This window comes from Xenopus laevis, chromosome 2L (genome assembly GCF_017654675.1).
Source record: "Xenopus laevis strain J_2021 chromosome 2L, Xenopus_laevis_v10.1, whole genome shotgun sequence".
NCBI lineage: Eukaryota > Metazoa > Chordata > Amphibia > Anura > Pipidae > Xenopus > Xenopus laevis.
In genome coordinates, this window is record NC_054373.1 from 148,152,950 (window position 1) to 148,176,700 (window position 23,751).

The window sequence follows — 23,751 nt, forward strand, 5'->3', positions numbered from 1 at the left end:
GCACTGTTAATATGTCCAGTTGAGCATTGCATAAACCAGCTGAACCTTAGAATTTTTCAGCTAAAAAATCCTTTTTGAAGGAAAAAAAAAGGTAACCGTTGGCATGGATACAGTCAGTCAGACTAGAGATCCTAACCTGGCAAAGATGGGGTCATCTTTTGCTACTATATAATTAGTGTAATGTAATAAAAAATATCATATACTGTAAATAGCACAAGGGGAAAAGCGAGAGATGTTAAGCCTGATAGATAAATATAACCTATTCATGATAAAGATTAACATCTAGTTATTCCATTCACAAAATGCAGGCAAGAATGTATCTGTATCTCAGAACCACCCTATATGGCACATTTAAATTTATACATACTGTATACAGAGTCAGTGGGAAGGCCCCCGGCAGAGCGATGGACCAACCAGTCCTACAACCCTTAGTAGGCTTGTGTATATGGTCGGATAACTGCAAGATGTGACCCAGCACTACTACTTTTCTGCCTGGTATAGTCGAATAGGACAATCACTCGCTAGAAGCGATGGTTCACAGACACAGAGCGATGGTGCCCGCAAATTGGTGAGCGAGAGTCAGGTACAATACCAGGCTCGGCGCTCCTGATAGGGCTTGCCTGTGATGAGTGATGTCTGAAATGGGAAGGACCTAGACTGGCGCAACCACCTGTATGACAGCTGATACTCTGCCTGACAGCAGGGAACTCCTCTTACGGTGACGTATCAAGGGGCGTGGCCCAGGCACTGTCAGCGAGTCTGCAGAATGAAAGTAGGTGCTCAAATGGGGATCACTCGTCAGCCGACTGGGGTTGCGATCAAAGATGGGGGTAGGGACACTGCGTGTTGGTCTGACCACTGTCTAAGGGGCGTAAGTCGAGCGTATTTGGATCTGTGTGTCCTCCTCTGTATTAAATAGGTAATAACCTATACTTAATCCCGTATCTGACAATGGGGGCGGCTGTTGTCACTCATTTGTTTAATCACACACTGGTCTACCTTATTGAGGTGTCACACAGGAGCTACCTAAATGCGATACGATAGCGCATATATTTTTGCACTCCGCTACTATTGTACTATAGATCTACACTATAGTGATTTTATTTCACTATTCACTACAAGTTTCTTTGTATGTTTATATGTGAAATTATGATGTCACACTTCAGTTTTGGCGCCAATCTTGGGGTTAAAGGTGATGGTTGGGGTTAGGGGTTTCACTTTCTGAAGACGGCTCGAGTGTAGTAGCCGAAACGTTGAAATAAAGCCTATCACGTTTTTTCATCAAAGCCCTAGGAGTGCGGTTTCATTTTTTGTGTATATAGAGATATATATATTGATTCTTTTGAACCTTTCAGTAGATGTAGAAACTTTCCAAGCCTAACTTAATGACTAATATTTCATGATGTTGTAATTTCTCTTGGTGAGGAGAAGAAGGCACAGAAATAAAGAGGTCTTTTAAAACTTTTTTGTTGAGACCGGATGGCTCCTACTCTAATAGCGGCATCAACCTTGAGAATAAAAGGACAAGAAGTGTCAGGATGGACTAAAACAGGATCAGAGCTGAAGGAGAGTTTTAGAAACCTTTTGAGCTTCAAGAGGCCATGGGAGTTTCCATTCTTTATAGGTAAGAACTGTAAGAGTGTATGGGTGAGAGAACTACTTGATAAATTTCTGATTTGAGAAGCCCAGGAGACGCTGAATGGATTTTAGATCTTCAGGTGTGGTCCAATTTAGCACTGCACAGATCTTCACAGGATCCATTTTGAAACAGGAAGAAGAGATTATATAACCTAAATGATATTTTACACTTGTGAAATTCCCATTTCTGTAATTTTGCATAGCAAGAGGGAGAGTCTCAGCATTTTATTTCTCAAAGACGTCATAGAAGTCACCATAACTTGAGTAGAAGAGTAGGACTTTGAGCAATGGCGGCCATGGAAACTTGACAAACAGGAGCCAGAACACAAATGGCAAGACAGAAAGGATTCCAAGCAGAAGCTGCCCTGTAGCCCAGTTAATGACAGGATTATGCAGTCTTTGCCAAGGAAATTCAAGAATGACAGGAGTGGCTGGACACTTTATGATAAGAAAGGAAATCTCTTATGAGTGTAACCAATTCACTTGTAGGAACAGAGGAACAGTAGCTGATGTCAGAAATTCTGGACTGAAAGGTCTACTATCAACCACCTGGGCATAGAGTGACATCTCGATAGGTGTAGAAGGAAAACCACGGAGTTCCAAGAATGAAAGTGTCAATTAAATTTCTAACTGCTCCAGAATCCAGAGATGCTTGGCAAGGATACGATTTGGAGGAGAAGCACAAGGAGGCACAAACTACAAATCAGGGCAGGCAGCAATCAGCAAATCAAAAACAGGCAAGGGTTAAACCAACAATATCAAAAAGCCTAGTCACGGATACTGGCAGAGAAAGCTTGAGCAAGGATAGATACAGGGAAGGGGTCTAAATATTTGAATTTAGCACCAAGCATTGTGTATAGTCGTGATAACAATATATCCATGCTATATTTCATAACTTTTTGCTTGGATTTCCATTTAAAGCTGAGGGAAGCAATTTTTGTGCACCTTTGTCAGGATTGTGCCATTCAGCTTTGGGAAGAAGCAGTATGACGTGTAGAGTAGGAAATAAAAAGCTTTCCATTGCCATCATTCTCTCAGTGGCAGCCTCTAAGCTACTGTCAGGACCAGCTGCCCATTACATGATGGCTATTTGATGGCAATATTCTTTCTGCTCTACCCTCCCCTTCACATCTTCGGTTGGAAAATATTACAGAGAAAACACCCCCCCCGCACACACAAAATAAAAACACAAAAAGATTATGATCTCATGCTTACACTATCCAAATGATGTCTTTAAAAAATAATAAGGGACAATACCCAGTCTTATTACTATGGATTTCCTTAGCTCCTGTACAAAGTGGGATGTTAATTGTACGTGAAAAGACATAAACTCATGTTTAATATATGGAGCTCAATTAGGTGCTCCCGCAGCCATAAGAACAGGACAAATGAAATCTGATCAGACATAGAAAGGGGCCAATGCAATCTCAGGGCCCACTTGCTGTAACATAAATTTGTCATGCACTGTGTGCTTTTAATTCAGTTTCATTTGGAAATTGCTCAGACACCATGCAGTTGCACTTCATAGTGTTTTATGGGGCCTTTGGATATGGAATATTTTGTATGGCTAGAATAGTTGCCATGGCAACCAAGAATCTGCAAGCCCCTTATCGGTTACCCAAACCTTTTTTTTGGATGTTACATTTCTCTGCAGTTCAGAATGAAATTAAAGTAAAACAGCAAATTTAGAATACTTGACAAAAAACTTTGATTTTACATGGATGGATCATAAAAACAGTACCCAGGTTGCTGTATGACAGAGATCTGCATTAGGTTCACCAGTACAGGTGGCTTGTGCTGTTTTGAGTGAGGAGTCTCAAAATTGTTTCTTCTGCTGTATTCTTTATAGTGAAAATAAAAGCCTTTTTACTATGCAACTAGCATAAGATATGCTGTTTTCCCTTTCTACTCCCTTAAGTTTGTTTGCTTCAGGTATAGAAACCCATAAGAACCAGGAAGGATGGGGATTAGTGATCAGCGAAATGTTTCGCCATGTTTCACTGTGAAAGTGATGCCCATGGACTCTAATGGGTAAAAACAAATTGTCAACAAAATGGTGTCACCCATAGACTTCAATGCATTTCTGCCGTTTCGCGAATTTTTGGAGAAGCGAAATGGGTCCGATTCGGCCATCACTAAGGTGGATTCCAAAAATACATAAAACCAAATTCACTTCTCCAGCTGTAACATAAACTGCTCTCAACATCTTACATTTTCACTTATTGGACTCCTCTGATTCAAGGGTTCAGGACGTCGGCCCTACCATAGATCCAGCACTGAGGGGAAGGGGTGATATCACCAATCATTCATGGCTTCAACTACCTTTAAAGTTAATGCTCTGTCTATACTGCCGTAAAATACATTGCGCTACACCGGCAACATGGTGGTGACAAACTTGGCTGCTGTAAAAAACAAGGTATACCCTGGTGCGAGCTGGGTCAAGTAGTGTTGCATTGGGTGCAAATACTTCTTTGACCAGGCTGCCAAACTTTCCTTTCTCTGAAAAGTCACATGACAGATTTGCCCATTCCCAAACCTAAAGTCAACCTACACAGGGCTTGACACCCAAAGGGTAATTCAATTTAGCTGCATTCTATAATAAGTGACGTAAGGTACACTTTCAAAATGTGGACAACTTGCACCCGATTTTCACCTTATAAAGCAACTCTTCGGAGGGGGAGTCGCCGACCCTGTAAACTGTTCTAAATTGATACATTTAGTTGCTACATTTCATATCTTTATCCCTGCTGAGCAGAATCTCTGAGTTTCATTAAAGGCAGCTGTTAGAATTGATACAATAGTTGCCAATACTCCAGAGATGCTGCTGAGAAATGTATCAACTAATGTAGCAAATTGTAACCGTTCAGAATCTGCACCTAAATGACTGAGCTGCCAGACTCCAGTAACACTGACATTGGAAAAGTAATTAAAAAACAAGTCTTTATTTCTGGGGAACAATATGAAAACAATTGAACTGAAAAAAAGTGTTGGAAGGTGGACAACCCCTTTAAAGGTTATGCAAGTTCCAGCTTCTTGCAAGTCTTGCGTCATGGGAATGTTTGAATTATTTTACACCTGTAAAATTCTTGTGAATTAGTTGCACTTGCAGCTGTGGAAAACTCTCATTATGTTCATGCTTGGCGAAAATGAATGTTACCATAGCTACTGCTACACCTCTAGTGTAATTCTGCCATCTTTTTATACAGCACAGAGTGCACCAATAAGCAACCCACAGCAGGGGTTCTGCTCTCAGCCGGCATCAATCCACCTCCCACCATCCAGTGAGAATGATACTATACACATTCTAGGCAAGAGACTGCCTGGTCCCTATGGGTAATACCTTATGGATGACATCGAAAACTGCTTAAAGGAAAATTATACTCCCAAAATGAACGTTTAAGCAACAAATAGTTTATATCAAATTAAGTGTAACAAATTAAATATACCAAACTAGTATATATATTTAAGTAAATATTGCCTTTGACATCCCTTACCTTGAACCACCATTTTGTGATAGTCTGTGTGCTGCCTCAAAGAAGACCTGAACAGAAAAGGCGGCCATACACGGGCAGATAAAGCTGCCGATATCGGTCGTTTAGACCAATTTGGGGGGCTTCCGACGGGTCTTCCCAATCGATTTCTGGCCATGATATCGATCGGGAAGGTTTGATATTTACCTGACCCATCTGAGCCCCTTGACGTATCATAATTCGATAGTTCGACCATACGGCCGAACGTTCAAATTACCCCCGATATAGCCATGCCGTTAGTGGCATACCGGGGAAAGATCCGCTCATTTGGCGATGTCGACAAATGAGCGGATCTTTGAGTCTACGGCCAGCTTAACTGTAACAAGAAGTGTGGAAGCAAAAGACAGAACTCTGTCTGTTAATTGGCTCATGTGACCTAACATGTATGGTTTGTTTGTGTGCACCGTGAATCATAGGATCACAGGGGGCGGCCCTTATTTTTTAAAATGGCAATTTTCTATTTATGATTACCCAATGGCACATACTAATAAAGTATATTATTATGAAAATGGTATGAAAAGGGTGTATTTACATGAAGCAGGATTTTACATATGAGCTGTTTTAATCAATATATTTTTATAGAGACCTACATTGCTTTTGGTATAGTTTTCCTTTAAAATGTTGTATATTTAAGCTTCTCTGGAAGTAATGTAAATGGGTAGTTTGAATGTACCCCTAGTGTGATTTTGGCTGTTACAAATCTCTCTTTTTTCCCCAATACATTTCAAGCCCCTATTTCCAACTTATGTGAAACTGGAGGATCCCTGTCAGAGCCAATACAATCATGGAGTAGCTGTGCTGTGAAACGACAAATAACTAATGAATCCCAGTGTCTCTGCTCACTGATGCAAACTCCATGGGCTTATAGTTTCTCCGAATCATCTAGTCCTCTAGCTCTGCCAAATACACATTTAGCAAATTAAAGGACAAACTGGGTAATTTCAAGAAATACAATTTATTTACTCATGGTGTATTGACCATATAAACCAAACAGACTACGAGGTTTAGGGTAGCAACCTTGAAGGGGTTATTAATATTTAAAAACATCTTTTTCGAATAGTATACCACAAATAATGACATTTTTCTTTGTTTTCTATTTTATATACTTTACAGTTTTCCTGTAAATAATGTTACATTTGATACATTGCTTAGTACAGGTATAGGACCCATTAACCAGAATGCTGGGGACCTGGGTTTTCCAGATAAGGTATCTTTCCGTAATTTGAGTCTCTCTGGCTTGTCTACTAAAAAATCATTTAAACATTAATTAAACACAATATGCTTATTCTCCAATAAGGGTTTATTATGTCAGTTGGAATCAAGTACAAAATACTGTTTTATTATACAGAGAAAAAAGAAAATATTTTTTAAATTTGAATTGTTTGATTAAAATGGAGTCTATGGGAGATGGCCATCCTGTACTTCAGCAAATCAGAGTTTTCTGGATAACCAGTTTCCTGGTAATGTTCCTACACCTGTAACGTCAGGAAAGTGTCCACTTCAAACTAGAATACAAGCAGCTGTGATATCTGAAAAGCTGTCCGCCTACAAGAAATAACATTGTTTTTTGTAATTTTATTTAATAATTTAACTTTCCAAACTTAAATGACCTAGACTCTGAGCAGAGGCTGTATCTACAGTTCTTAAATAATTTATATTAGTCTAATGTACTTTATTACTGTTTAATTATCTTTCCCGGTATGTGATTATGGAAATTCTGTGGAATTATAAGGTGAAGAAAAATGTTTGGATGGCATACTTCCATAAAGCATTAAAAAAAAATGACAGGTATTGGATCCATTATCTGGGAAGCTCTGAATTCAAATAATAATAAAAATAATAAAAATAATAATTTGCTTTTTCTCTGTAATAATAACAGTATTCTGTCCTTAATCCCAAGGAAGATATATAATATTTAATATAATATTTGATATAATTAATCCTGATCGAAGGCAAAAAAAAAAATCCTATTAAGTTTGTTTAATGTTTAAATTATTTTTAAGTAGCCTCAATGTATGGAGATCCAAATTATGGAAAGATCCCTTATCCGGAAAACCCCAGAGCATTTTGGATAACAGGTCCCATACCTGTATTTATGAGATAACTGGGTTTTGTTACACTAGTGAAATTGTGTAATATTCCTGTTGCCAAAAACATGAGTAATTGGCAGGCTAGTTAGCATGATGACCCCCACATGATGGAAGCTAGATGGATTGTGTATACATTTGCTTGTGTTTCCATCTCTTGTTCAAGATGACAGTTTGGAGTTGATTTGATGGATGGTAGCGGAGTTGAGAAAATGTCCTAAAGCACTTTACAGGCTGCCACCATAAGAACCATACAGCACTATCATGATTCACCTATATTTGCATGTTAATTTGATGTGCAGTTCGATAAACCTCATCTCCTTTTGCACAGGTTTAAACATCAATGACATGCATGAGCGGTCCATTCCCACATATGTCACTGGTAGAGTTTTCTATGCCAAAGTTGAAAATGCAAGTAAAATGGAAATTGTATAGAGAAACCCTTGACAGTTCTTCTCAGTAGCACTTAACACTTAATCAAGGTACATTAATCTTTTCTAGAGTTGTACTGAGCAAGATTCATCAATGTGTAACTCTGATAATAAAGAGTAATGTTCTTCTGTTCCAGTCAATGTTGTTTAAGGGAATAGTTCAATGTAAAAATAAAAAATGGGTAAATAGATAGACTATCAGGCCTGGATTTGTGGCAAGGCCTGGGCCTAGGGCGGCAAAGTATTAGGGATGGCATGCTGCTGCGGCCGCATTTTCGGGAGCACTGGGGACACGCAGCTCATTTGGTTAACTGTTTCTTAAAGGCTGATCAAGAAGGTAGCAAAAATATATGTATCAAAATATTACCCATGAATTCTGCCTGTATCTTATATAAATGCAGGGTGGTACATTTCTGATTATGGCTGGCAGTCTTCCAGACTGTGAGCTGGACTTGGAGTCCCTCTGCTGTGTATCTGGACAATGTAAGATGCGATATGTTTCTAAGAACATATCGACTAATCATGTCCCTGGCAATTAGTAATGCTTGGTAAGGAGTCTGGTCACAATAGCAGGATGGAGGCAATATCTATGAATGACTATATAAGGGGCAATAAAATAACCTCCTTTGTTCATTGCCAACCAAAAGATATCTCCAGAGGACACTTGGGTATTCCTTAGTGAGTAGAGGTCCCCAAACCTTTTTTATCCATGAGCCACATTCAGTTGTAAACAGAATTGGGGAGCAACACAAGCATGACAAATGTTCCTAGCTGGTGTGAAATGTGTTGTGATTGGGTATTTGGTAGCTCTTATGTGGACTGTGGAGGCTCTGTTCAGCATTACATCTGGTTTTTATTCAAGCAAAACTTGCCTTCATCCATGAATTGAAAAATAAGCTCCTGCTTTGAGGCCACTGGGAGCAACATCGAAGGGATCAGAGAGCAAAATATTGCTCACGAGTCTGAGGATCACTGCCTTAGAGATTAGAAGATAGGATGTTTTATCCTAAAACATAGCATGTCAGTTGTTCTCCTTACTGTGTATCAGCTCGAAACTTGATCAACCGCACCCTCTATGTAATTATGTAACTAATTAGCTGGGCCTTCTTGTCCCTGATTATGGGCTCACAGTCTAACAATTGTATGATTGGCTTGTGTTATGGCAGAGAAATATGATGAAAAGCAGATTTATTTTTGTAGTAGCACCAGTTTCTGCCAACTGCCAATATTGTTCTAAGGGCAAGGGCACACAGAGCATCGGCTCCGTGTACCTGTCCGAAGCTGTATTTTTGCAGATACATGGAGATGCAGAATAGAGCGGATCCACTTCTCTCCTCAACTGACTTGCCATAGAATTACATTATTTCGCCGCAAGTAAAACATATATTTGCAGAAATCTGATTTAATTGCAGGAAATTGTCTTCTTTTGCATTTTCCTTTTATTAATGAGTATATGTTTTACTTGAGCTCATCATACTGATATTTAATGGCGAGTCATTTTTGAGAGATATGTCACCCACGGTAGCAAAGATATAACCATGTCCAGCAAATCTTACCGTGTGCCATTATCCTAAAGGGCTAACAAAGAACAGAGCCCCAAATGACTTAGCAGCTGATCTGCTGTGGGCTGTGTTAACTTTCCTGGGGATAAGCGTGAATAGCTCCTGGAAAGGTTGAATGAGGATAGATAGAAAATGCAGTGTTGTGTCCGTGTAGCACTATTTATATACTAGAAAAGTTAACTGTTGGTTAAGTGGATAGAGTTGGACAGAGCTTTGTAAGAAGTAAGAAAAATTGTACAGATCTGTTATCCGGAAACCGGTTATCCAGAATGCTCCAAATTACGGCAAGGCCATTTCCCATAGACTTAATTTCATCAAAAACTTTTGATATTTAAAAATGATTTCCTTTCTCACTGTAATATTAAGACAGTATCTTGTACTTGACCCCAAATACGACATTATTAATGGTTATTGGAGGCTAAATAATCCTGTTGGGTTAAAATTATTTTTAAGGTTATGGAGATCCAAATTACGGAAAGATCCCCTATCCAGAAATCCCAAGCAACAGGTCCCATCCTTGTCATTGGCACACATACAAAAAATAATTTCTGAGGGACACACTGTTGTAGTACAGAAGTTTTCAATCAAAAACAAAAGACCTGACACTTAAACATATAGGGAAAGTTAAAGGGGTGGTTCACCTTTAAGTTAACTTTTGTAGAATAGCTCATTCTAAGCAACTTTTCAATAGGTCTTCATTATTTTATTTTTTTTATAGTTTTTGAATTATTTGCCTTTTTCTTCAGACTCCTTCCAGCTTTCAAATGGGGGTCACCGGCTCCATCTAAATACAAATGCTCTGTAATGCTACAACCAGATTGCTGAAATTGCAAACTGAAGAGCTGCTGAATAAAAAGCTAAATAACTCAAAATCCACAAATAATAAAAAATGAAAACCAATTGCGAAATGTCTCAGAATATCACTCTCTACAACTAAAAGTTAACTCAAAGGTGAACAAACCCCTTTGGTCTCAGCAAACCTTGGGGAAATGATTGAACACGACTATAAGAACTTGCCTGGCCATTATTTTGCATTTTCTCAGATTACCTCTTGTTTCATATGCTGCTAGTGGATTGGGTGAAAGCTGAAATAAAATATATCAATTTCAATGTTCAAAAAAGGTGCACGGCATGAGCTGTTTAATTATAGGTTTGACATTTGTACTAGGGAAGATATTTGAAGGTTTGTTACAAGATCACATTTGGTGTTATATATTTTTTTGCAATAAAAATGGTAATTACATGGTGTTGTGGATGACAAAACTCTGTTGTGCACCAGAAACTGAGTGCAGCGATGAAAGGGGAGCTATCACTGGAATAAAAAAAATATATATACCAAGCAGTGGGGAATATTTAATAACCGTTTCACTGAACTTTTATGACTTTTCTGTACTGTTTTAGATATTTAATATTTTCAGCTTATTCCCTCAAGTTTCTTTAATTGCTGCTAGCAACTGCATGCTGTGTCACAGTGGCATAATGACACCAATAATGCATTCACGTTAAAATGGCAAACAAACAAACAATGCAGGACAGTGCATTTTTTGGCGCTGGCAGGAAAATGCCATTAACTGTTCATGGGTATCGATTGCAGTGCAAAGGCAATGGTAACTACTACAGGAGACCCCTCTTGGTGTTCAGCCCTTCTTGCTTCAAGTATGGGACCTGTTATACAGACTGCTCAGGAACTGGGGTATTCCGGATAATGGATCTTTCTGCAATTTGGATCTTCATACCTTAAATCTACTAGAAAATCATGTAAACATTCCATAAAACCAATAGGCTTGTTTTGCCTTCAATAAAGATTTATTATAGCTTAGTTTTGATCGAATACAAGGTACTGTTTTATTATTACAGAGAAAACAGAGATTATTTGGATAAAATGGAGTCTATGGGAGACAGCCATTCTGTAATTCGGAGCTTTCTGGATATCGGGTTTTTCTGGATAAGGGATCCTATACCTGTATTAGTAATTTTTATTGTTCCCCTGATGAACATCTAGGGTCAAATCACTTTGGCTATTATGCAATAAAGAATTATTTAAATTTATTCAATTGAGTGCCTTCCTCTTTCTTATAGATTAATATTGGGGATCTTATAAGGGAAAACCCCGCAGTCAGCAGCAGATATACTTTTTATAAATTAGTGTGCACCACCAATCTCTACTATCTACTATATCATTGTGCTCAGAGTATTGGACCCACTCATTTGAGAGAACTTTCAACGTGCTTTGTCACAATATGGATAAAATTTGATTTCATAATATTAGTATGCTGCAGGAAAATTTTTTCAAGGTAATATGCGTCCTAGAACACATTTATAAGTCAAGTGAAAACCTGCTAAAGGTTTAACACCTATGGACGCATTACATTGAAACATGATTATAATGAATATAATTACAAGACAAGTAAAAATTCATAGTTTGCAAGCTCTTTGTTTCTCTACTAAGAACTGTTTGCATTATTATTCCATTATGTTCTTTCAATTTACTCAACAGAGGGCTTGGTATGTCATGCAGTACAGATATGGGTCCTGTTATCCAGAATACTTGAGGTCTGAGGATAAGGGGTCTTTCCTTAATTTGGACCTCCATACCTTAAATCAAATAAAACATTATTTAAGCATACAATAAATCCAATAGGATTGTTTTGCTTCCAATAAGGATTAATTATATCTTAGTTGGGATGAATTACAAGGTACTGTTTTATTATTACACAGAAAAAGAAAATCATTTAAAAATTAGATCAAAATGGAGTCTATGGGAGATCGCCATCCCATATTCTGGAGCTTTCTGGATAATGGGTTTCCGGATAATGGATCCCAAAATCCTTCTGAGCATTCTTATTTGTCGTGAAACTTAAAAATATTCAGCACTTGGAAATATATACAGGCATGGGATTCTGTTATTCAGAATGCTTTCTGTATAAGGAATATTTCTGTAATATGGATCACCCTATCTTAAGTCTAAAAATCATTTAAACATTAAATAAATCCAAGTAGATTGTTTTGCTTCCAATGTGTATTTGTGCAGCTTAGTTACCATCAAGTACAAGCTACTGTTTTATTATAACAGAGAAAATGGAAATCATTTAAAAAAAAAAACTAAATTATTTGCCTAAAATGTAGTCTATGGCCTTCCTGTTATTTGCTGTTTTCTGGATAATGGATTTCTAGATAAGGGATCACATACCTGTATTAAAGATGCTTGCCATAGGACATATAACATTTCTTTCCAAAGTCACTGAGATACCTGGTGAGGCACAGTGCAATCTATGAAAACAGAATTATTACTATACAGGTACAGATCTGTTATCCAGAATGCTCAGGACCTAGGGTTTTCCGGATATGGGATCTTTCTGTCATTTGAATCTTCATATCTTAAGTCTACTAGAAAATCATGTAAACATTAAAGGGATCCTGTCATCAGAAAACATGTTTTTTTCAAAACGCATCAGTTAATAGTGCTACTCCAGCAGAATTCTGCACTGAAATACATTCCTCAAAAGAGCCAACAGATTTTTTTATATTCAATTTTGAAATCTCACATGGGGCTAGACATTTTGTCAATTTCCCAGCTGCCCCCAGTCATGTGACTTGTGCCTGCTTTTTAGGTGAGAAATGCTTTCTGGCAGGCTGCTGTTTTTCCTTCTTAAAGGGCATGTAAAGGCAAAAAAATAAAATCCAATTTTTACTTTCTTTAATGAAAAAGAAACCTATCTCCAATATACTTTAATTAAAAAATGTGTACCATTTTTATAAGAAACCTGACTGTACGCAGTGAAATTCTCCCTTCATTTACTGCTGTGGATAGGAATTGTCAGATGGTCCCTAACTGCTGAGCAGGGAAACAATCATACTTATGAACAGCAGGGGGAGCCCCCGCCTTACTTCCCAGCCATGCAGAACTCAAGCAGCTTTGTTTATGACAATCCCTAAGCAGCCCAGACCACACTGAGCATGTGCACAGTCTTAGTCTTGCAAAGATGTTTAACAAAGTTACAAGATGGTGACCCCCTGTGGCCGACTTTGAAAGCATAAATCATATGTTTGATTAGGCTTGTGGCCCAGTAAATACATGTTTATATTTAGTATACAAAATACAGCATTTCTAGCCTTATTCTATTTTAGACTTTACATGCCCTTTAATGTAACTAAATGTGTCTCAGTGAGACATGGGTTTTTACTATTGAGTGTTGAGTGTAGATCTACCAGGCAGCTGTTATCTTGTGTTAGGGAGCTGCTATCTATTTACCTTCCCATTGTTCTTTTGTTTGGCTGCTGGGGGGGAAAGGGAGGGGGTGATATCACTCCAACTTGCAGTACAGCAGTAAAGAGTGATTGAACTTTATCAGAGCACAAATCACATGACTTGGGGCAGCTGGGAAATTGACAATATGTCTAGCCCCATGTCCGATTTCAAAATTGAATATAAAAAATCTGTTTGCACTTTTGAGAAATGGATTTCAGTGCAGAATTCTGCTGGAGCAGCACTATTAACTGATTCATTTTGAATTTTTTTTCCCATGACAGTGTCCCTTTAAATAAACCAAATAAGCTGGTTTTACTTCCAATAAGGATTAATTATATCTTAGTTGGTATCAAGTACAAGATACTGTTTTATTATTACAGAAAACAAGGAGTTTTTAAAATTTGGATTATTTGGATAAAATGAAGTCTATGGGAGACGGCCATTCCATAATTCAGTGCTTTCTTGATAACGGGTTTCCGGATAACAGATCCCATACCTGTACTTGTAACCCCATTTTGTGTTCTTAGTCTTCCAGTGCTGGTGTAAAAACTCGCTAGTTTTGCTAGATTGTATTCAGGGAAGCTCCTAATTTGCATATGTAAATTAGGATTCAGATTCAGTTTGGCCAGGCAGAAGGATTCGGCCATATCCGAATCCTGCTGAAAAAAAAGGCAGAATCCTGGCCGAATCCGAACCAAATCCTGGATTCGGTGCATCCCTAACAATAAATGTGTAGCCTTAAAGAGCATTTGTTTTTTATATGGGGTCAGTGACCCCCATTTGAAAGCTGGAAAGAGCCAGAAGAAAAAGAAGGCAAATAATTAAAACGCTATAAAAAATAAACAATGAAGACCAATGGAAAATTTGCTTTGAACTGGTCATTCTATTACATACTAAACCTTAACTTAAAAGTGAACCACCTCTTTAATACATCATCTCATTTAAAGAGAATAGTTGATTTTTCATAGTTAACCTGTGGGTCTATAGTCTCACTTACCCCCCTTGAGGGGCTGCAGCTCTATAACTGTGATTGGCCTATAACTTTCAGCACTACTGGACAGACCTTTATCTTATTTCTTATAATAAACCAGTGATACCACAGTGTAGTGACTATACAATCCAGGTGTGCTGGGAATGTAGGATGGATGTAGGATGTGTATAAATAAATACATTTTTGTTGGAGTTATGTTATTTTTTGTCAAGCTGAAAGGATAATATTGAACTGATGTGTTATAATAAGAATATTATGCACAGATATCACTAAACATATTTTTTGTTTCTAAATCCTTGTATGTTGTTTCTACTATATATTTTACATGATCTTGAACTGATGAATTCCCTGTATGTATATTTCAATGAGTATGTCGTGTAATATGCGCAAGGTTTTCTGCTCTTGACAGTGTTAAAAGCTGCTGAGATTTTCTCACCTTGAGAATGCCAAAGGCTGTTTTCTTACCACTCAGTACAGAAAGCGACACGTTCTTTTTTTTTATATGTTATTTTTTCTCTTATTTGCTTCTAACTTTATCTCTCACTTTCTCTTGTTTTTTTTTCTGAAGTTTCCTTTGTCTTGTCCAGAATGGCAGCCTGTGGAGGAAACATAAAGAATAAAGTCACAGTTAATAAGACCGTATGGGACTTTCTTAACAAAGAGACCCCTTCCAAACTCACACGACTGTGGGAAGAGAACAGAGTGAGGATACTGATTGATGGTGAAACATCTGAAATTTATGTTCTGCGACTATCCCCTGAAAGTCATGTTCCAGCAAATGCTCTTTATCTAGCCAGAAAAGCACTGAAATCCCTTCTAAAGGAGACTGAGAAAGAGTTGAAGAAATCCTATAAACAACACCAGTTGAGTGGATGTATGGCTTATGGTGATAAGAATAATGAACATGCAACAGAGCTGCACATCCGAGGAACATATTCCAGGGGGACACAGAGCTCTGGTGGCAAAGGACTTCCTGGGTGTGCAGGAATGGGGGCTAGCAGCAGTCATAGCAGCTCTCGAGATCATAGACGGGAAGATCCTGAGGATGATCGAGAGAACCAATGTCCCATTTGTCTGGGTGAGATTCAGAACATAAAGACACTGGAGAAGTGCCAACACTCGTTCTGCGAGGATTGTATTACCCGGGCACTGCAGGTGAAGAAGGCATGTCCAATGTGTGGCCGTTTCTATGGGCAGTTGGTGGGTAACCAACCAGAAAATGGTAGAATGTTGGTATCCAAGGACTCCGGCCTGCTGTTGCCTGGTTATGAGAAATATGGGACCATTATTATCCAGTATGTCTTCCCACCAGGCATTCAAGGGGTAAGATATTGATATAGTTTACTACCACCAACTATGGCAACAAAACATTATTAACATTGTTAGATTGTCTTCTAAATTACTTCTATTTCTATAGATATATATAGATATATATAGATATATATATCTATAGATATATATATATATATATATATCTATATATATGCTGTCAAATGTATTGTAGATAGTAGTTCCCCAAGATTGACGCACTCCAGGGCTTCATAATGCAGTTTAAAAAAGAAAATTTATTGTCAACGTTTCAGTCCCGTGTCTTGAGAAAGGCCCAGAACGGGACCGAAATGTTGACAATAAAGTTTCTTTTCTAAACTGCATTATGAAGCCCTGGAGTGCGTCAATCTTGGGGAACTACTATATATAGATATATATCCATAGATAATGGATCTTTCTGTAATTTGGATCTTCCTTTCCTTAATCTACTTGAAAATCATATAACATTAAAGGGATCCTGTCATCGGAAAACATGTTTTTCTCAAAACGCATCAGTTAATAGTGCTACTCCAGCAGAATTTCTCAAAATAGCAAACAGATTTTTTTTATATTCAATTTTGAAATCCGACATGGGGCTAGACATATTGTCAATTTCCCAGCTGCCCCTGGTCATGTGACTTGTGCCTGCACTTTAGGAGAGAAATGCTTTCTGGCAGGCTGCTGTTTTCCTTCTCAATGTAACTGAATGTGTCTCAGTGAGACATGGGTTTTTACTATTGAGTGTTGTTCTTAGATCTACCAGGCAGCTGTTATATTGTGTTAGGGAGCTGCTATCTGGTTACCTTCCCATTGTTCTTTTGTTTGGCTGCTGGGGGGGGGGAGGGACGGGGTGATATCACTCCAACTTGCAGAACAGCAGTAAAGAGTGATTGAAGTTTATCAGAGCACAAGTCACATGACTTGGGGCAGCTGGGAAATTGACAAAATGTCTAGCCCCATGTCAGATTTCAAAACTGAATATAAAAAAAATCTGTTTGCTCTTTTGAGAAATGGATTTCAGTGCAGAATTCTGCTGGAGCAGCACTATTAACTGATTCATTTTGAAATTAACAGTATCCCTTTAAATAATCCCATTTGGCTAGTTTTGCTTCCAATAAGGATGAATTATACAAGGTACTGTATAATTATTACAAAGAAAAGGGAAATCATATGGGAGACAGCCTTTCCATAATTCTGAGCTTTCTGGATAATGGGTTTCTGGATAATAGGTCCCACAACTGTATCTCTTTTTTCTTAAGTGCAACTATTTAAATTATTCTGCTTCACTGAAAGAGGTTACATTTAGAATTATTGTTTTTTTCTTTTTAATAGAAAAGACAACATGAATTGCATCTCAGTTCTGTCGATATTAGGGCTTATGGCATTCAAATGTACAAACTAGGGAGTACTAACCTTGCAACACTTACACTGGATTTTTATTCGGGAGCAAGGTACAGAGCACCTTCATGAGGTTCTCGTTTGATGTAATTTTCTGCTCCATAGGATTCTTGCTCTATTGCAGGCATGTCCAAAGTGTGGCCTGGGGGCCAATTGCGGCCTGTTTTAAAATTTACACCGGCCCTCAGCCTCTGTCATGAAATTAATAATAATGAGGCCCCCCCAGCACAGTGCGGTCAGGAATCCCATAGCAGAAATATTTGGGCACATAAGTGAAATGATCTGCCACTTGGTCTATACTGCTGGCCTAGAGAGACGCGCTGTTTTCGCATATTTCTTTAGGGCTGAAGGTGTCAATAGACGTACTGACGGGCAAGTATAGTAAACTAAATAAGTATGGCGTCACTACGTTCCAGTACGTGTCTATTGCTAACACCTTCAGCTCACAGGCAGCAGTATAGACCAAGTGGCAGATCATTTCACCCAAATGTGCCAAATGTTACTGCTACGATTACTTGATTCCTGTAATTTAATGTTAATGGTTCAAAGAATGTCGGGCTGAATGGTCGGCCCCCACACATTTCCACCTCACCAAATCTGGCCCTTGTTGCAAAAGGTTTGGGCACCCCTGCTCTATTGTCTATTGCTATAATGATTTGGCACTGATCAGTTCATATGTTTTAACATTAAAACCAAGCAGTATATATATATATATATATATATATATATATATATATATATATATATATATATATATATATATATATATATATATATATATATATCACTTTATAAGGTCACACAACAAGAAGGTTGCTAACCTTGCAATGCCGCTTAGCAAGCAGAACGCAACACTATGTCTTCATGCAGAATGATCATTTTAGCTACACAATGAAGTTTCCATGGGAGATATCACTGTATGAATCAGTGTTCTGTAGGATGGCAGCAAGCAACCTGTAACTACTGCAAGGTGAATACGTTTTCAATATGTGCGAAGGCATGAGAAATAATTAGTGGTCCTGCCTCAAACTTTTGCCTTTTGATTGTTGCCCTCATTATGGAGTCATAGTAGCATCATAATTTAGGTTGAAAAAAAGACACACGTCCATCAAGTTCAACCTTTTAAGTCTATATATAACCTGCGTAACTGCTAGTTGATCCAGAAGAAGACAAAAGATCAATTTCAAGCCTCTCCAATTTGACTCACAGGGGGAAAAAAATCATTCCTGACTCCAAAATGGCAATCGGACCAGTCCCTGGATCAACTTGTACTATGAGCTATCTTCCATAACCCTGTATTCCCTCACTTGCTAAAAAGCTATCCAACCCCTTCTTAAAGCTATCTAATGTATCAGCCTGTACAACTGATTCAGGGAGACAATTCCACATGGTTACATAGTTAAACCGGGTTGAAAAAAGACAAAAGTTCAAGTTCAACCCCTCCAAATGAAAATCCAGCATCCATACACACACCCCTCCATACCTTCACATGTTATATATACCCATATATATATATATATATATATATATATATATATATATATATATAGAGTTTTATATCACAATAGCCTTTGATATTATGTCTGTTTACGAAATCATCCAAGCCATTCTTAAAGGCATTAACTGAATCAGCCATCACAACATCACCCGGCAGTGCATTCCACAACCTCACTGTCCTGACTGTGAAGAACCCCCTACGTTGCTTCAAATGAAAGTTCTTTTCTTCTAGTCTAAAGGGGTGGCCTCTGGTACGGTGATCAACTTTATGGGTAAAAAGATCCCCTGCTATTTGTCTATAATGTCCTCTAATGTACTTGTAAAGTGTAATCATGTCCCCTCGCAAGCGTCTTTTTTCCCCGAGAAAACAACCCCAACCTTGACAGTCTACCCTCATAATTTAAGTCTTTCATCCCTCTAACCAATTTAGTTGCACGTCTCTGCACTCTCTCCAGCTCATTTATATCTTCACAGCTCTTACTGTAAAAAACCCCTTCCAAATTTTAAGACGGAAAATCCTTTTTAAAACTCCTATTTGCAGACACATTAGTGATTCCCAAACTGTGGCTCACGAACTACATGTTGCTCACCATGCCCTTTAATGTTACTCCCAATGACCTAAAAGCTAATATTTAAATTCCTAACTTGAAGGGATGTTTTTAAGGTATAAAGACCAAGTGAACTGCCAAACAGAGCCTCCTGCAGGCTGCCAGTCCACATAATCACAGCCATTATTTGGTACCCACTGGGACTTTTTTAATGCTTATGTGGCTCTCAAAAGACTTCTTACATTTGAATGTGGTTAATGGGTTTGTGGAGCTCCTGTCTTGGTATATCAATGGCATAAATACACAAACACGGCCTGGATGAAAAATTTGCAACTCCCCACCTAGTACGTGCCCACAGCTCCTGCCCCCCAAGAAGTTAGACCATTGTAGCATATCAGTTGCTCACAACAGAAAGAGTTTGTAGCTTTCCCAACCATATACATAAGCTAAATAATCTTTATAATAGGAGATACATTTTTCATCAGCCTGGGAGAAGCGGTTATCTTGGACTTTTTATTTCACATTGTTCTGCCAAGTAAAACCGATCAACCCACATGCTGAAAAGTGTACAGATATATATATATCATCAATACATCATCAGTTCTTACATTTATTTCTAGCTAGAAGTGTTTTAGCAGCACTCAGCAGTTTGGAAAATGTTAATGCATAAATCGGCAACATGAGAAATATTTCATTTGGAGTTCATCTCCTGTTCGTATCTGTATATGTCACTTTGAGGGTCTTTACTAAACTCACCATCTAATAGGGAAACCAGCTCATCAACCATCAATCAACAGCAAAAAAGATAATTGGGTGAAACAGAAACAGAGCTGACCTCTAACAAACATATTTTCAAATGAGTAATTAGGGAACAGACACAGGGGACTTTGTTTCACTGAATCACAGAATGTCGTACATGCTTCTCTGATCTTGTCTGCTGTAGAGATAGATGTCAATGCTTTTGCCGGCCATGCAGGATTTAGTATATCAAAGATCTTGTTGTGCTTCAATACCAGGGTATGAACCATTGTTTTGCAACCCCACTATATATTGGCTGATGTTCCTGCAGTCTGCTCCTCAGGCAATCGAAGAAAAAGATTAGTGTAAAATAGCTGCCTGCAGGGACAGTCTAGCTACGCTTACACAGTAGAACTACAGCAAAAAAAAGGCATTCAATTACTTTAAAGAGTGCGGCCAGTGCAGAATACTAAGGTGAAAATGTTTTTTAACATCTAAAGACATTGTCATTTAGCTTATAAACCTATACCTATGCTGATTTGAATAAGTGTAGTAATTGTTTCAAGGTTTCCATCAAAATCTTCTCAACAATGAACTGTAGGCAAAGCTGAAAATGTTCATTGCCTGAACTTGAGGCTTGATCATCTGATTTTGTTTAAATGAAGGTTTCTTTTACATATGTCACCTAGTTGCCCTTCACGTACAAAGCATACCTTCTGGAAAATGTATTATGCCTGATTTTCTTTATAGCTGGGAATTCACCCAACCGCAGGCAGTACCAGAAAGATTTATATCAAAGACAAGATCTTCAGCAAACAAAGTCATAAGCATGAAATAGCTCTGAGCTGAAATGCTCATGTTAAAGAAAAATCTTCTGGCCATTCTCATGAACACAGATACCTACAGTGCATGCTCCTTTTAGCTTCTGTTTATGGGCAGAATTGGCTGCAGTTATTGCCATTCATGAAAGATTTCAATTGGTTTCAGAATCACATAATAAAATCATTCATGAAGGCACTGCTTAGAATTACTGGCTGGATATTAACAATTTGTATAAAACATTCTCATTAGCTGGGAAAAATAACTCAGACCAAACGTCTGTTTGTCCATTGCACTTTTCAAGGGAATGTAACTCCAAGCTATTAGCAATCATTCCTCTTCCAGGCAATTCAAAAATGGCCGTCTTTTGTGTAAGATGCAGTCTTAGATTTCTAGGGCAAAGCATCGAGATAAGATGGGGTAGTACATGCCAAGGACTTACACCAACCAGCTAGAGGCCAATGGGGAATGGTACATTCAAAATTAGGTTAGGTACAATAATACCATATAAGGAGAACATCTAACTGATATATAAGTATATTGGTTATAAGATGCTGAAGGAGTTGACCATATAAAAGCACGAGACCAAAGGCCATGTGTTTTTATACAGGTCATGGAACTCCGAGTCATACAGTCATATGAGAAAGTTTGGGAACCTCTCTTAATTCTTTGGAGTTTTGTTTATCATTGGCTGAGCTTTCAAAGTAGCAACTTCCTTTTAATATATACCATGCCTTATGGAAACAGTAGAAGCGCCATATACTGAAGAGCATACACGCAGAAACCGACAGCAACCGCGAGGTAGGGTGAGAGCACTAACCCTCCGTCCAGCTGAACCGATCCACTCTGGTCACGTGGGCTGAAGGAAACAGAAGAAATGAAAGGTGCATCCGCTGGCTCAATGGAAGGGTTACTCCAATGTAAAAGTAAAAACCACGTCAGACGAAGTGACCATTGTAGTCACGAAACACGTAAAGCCATGCACTCCCCTGCTTTGCTCATTCATTTTTTGAATTTCTGAACTTTTGCTTCATGATTTTAATAGATATAATAAACATGGTTTTTACTTTTACATTGGAATAACCCTTGCATTGAGCCAGCGGATGCGCCTTTCATTTCCTCTGTTTCCTTATGGAAACAGTAGTATTTGAGCAGTGACATACAGTTTATTGGATTAACAGAAAATATCCAATATGCATCATAACAAAATTAGACAAGTGCATACATTTGGGCACACCAACAGAGATATTACATTAATACTTAGTTGAGCCTTCTTTTGCAAATGTAACAGCCTCCTATAGCCTTTGATTAGTGTCTGGATTCTGAATTGTGGTATTTTTGACCATTCGTCCATACAAAATCTCTCCAGTTCAGTTAAATTTGATGGCTGCCGAGCATGGACAGTCTGCTTCAAATCATCCCATAGATTTTCCATGATATTCAAGTCTGGACGGCCATTCCAGAATATTGTACTTCTCCCTCTGCATAAATGCCTTTGTACTTTTCCAAGTGTGTTTAGGGTCATTGTCTTGTTGGAATATCTAACCCCTGCGTAACTTCAACTTTGTGACTGAACTTTATCCTGCAGAATTTGTTGATATTGAGTTGAATTTAACCGACCCTCGACTTTAACAAGTGCCCCAGTCCCTGAACTAGCGACACAGCCCCACAGCATGATGGAACCTCCACCAAATCTGACCGTAGGTAGCAGGTGTTTTTCTTGGAATGTGGTGTTCTTCTTCCACCATGCAAAGTGCTTTTTGTTATGACCAAATAACTAAATTTTTGTCTCATCAGTCCAAAGCACTTTGTTCCAAAATTACTGTGGCTTGACTAAATGAGATTTTGGATACAACAAGCGACTCTGTGGCGTGAGTGCAGAAAGGGCTTCTTTCTCATTACCCTGCCATACAGATGTTCTTTGTGCAAATTGTGCTGAATTGTAGAACGATGTACAGATACACCATCTGCAGCAAGATGTTCTTGCAGGTCTTTGGAAGTGATCTTTGGGTTGTCTTTAACCATTCTCACAATCCTCCGAATATGCCGCTCCTGTATTTTTTTTTGCTTGCCAGACCTGGGTTTTACAGCAACTGTGTCTGTTGCCTTCCATTTCCTGATTACATTCCTTACAGTTGAAACTTACAGTTTAAACCTTTTGAGAGAGTTTTTTTTGTAGCCTTCCAGTTGTGGTGTTTATACAAATGGCCTGTAGATGTCACTGTGCTCAAGACTTATATTGTGCATACTTTCTATACAGCTTGTGGTGTTAGAGTTGCTTACTCTTGTGTAATAGCTGCATTAACCTGCTAATAAAGCATTGTTATACTCTACTTATCCTCGGCAACCAAAACATAACACCAGTCTAAACCATGATACTGAACAATCTTTTGTTTTCAGATCTTTTGAGAGTTGCTTTGAGATCCCATCCCACTCTCAATCTTCAGAGGAGAGTCAAGCACAACTTGCAATTGGCCACCTTAAATACCTTTTCTCATGATTGGACACACCTGCCTATGAAGTTCAAGTCTTAACGAGCTAATGCAACCAATTTGGTGTTGCCAGAAATCCATATTGAGCAGTTACATGCATTCAAATTAGCAAAATTACAAGGGTACCCAAATTTTTGCACAGCCACACACATACACACACACTACTCTCCTATTGTTAATTATATAGATAAATGTACAAAGAATAAATAATGTTCCTATAAAGCTGGTACAGGATTTGGCCAAAAGTTCTCCAGGGTATGCCATAAGTTTTCTTTGATCTGTCAGATAACTACTGCATTGTTATGTTTTATTTTCCTAAACTGAACTGTTAGTATTAGTATTGAATACTTGGTACAGGTATGGGATTCGTTATCCGGAAACCTGTTATCCATAAACCTCTGAATTAAGGGAAGGCCATCTCCCAATGACTTAATTTTATCCAAATAATCCAATTTTAAAAAAA

At 38.2% G+C, this 23,751-nt stretch overlaps 1 protein-coding gene across 3 annotated transcripts in view; it reads left to right on the forward strand.

Annotated features, from left to right (window-relative positions):
• dtx3.L (deltex E3 ubiquitin ligase 3 L homeolog) overlaps positions 1 to 23,751 on the forward strand; it is a 45,750-nt gene that overhangs the window by 16,877 nt on the left and 5,122 nt on the right. For all 3 annotated transcript variants that reach the window (XM_041582541.1, XM_041582543.1, XM_041582542.1), the window contains exon 3: positions 15,057 to 15,811. In XM_041582541.1, the coding sequence (XP_041438475.1) occupies positions 15,057 to 15,811 (755 nt within the window). The remainder of the gene's footprint in view (positions 1 to 15,056; positions 15,812 to 23,751) is intronic.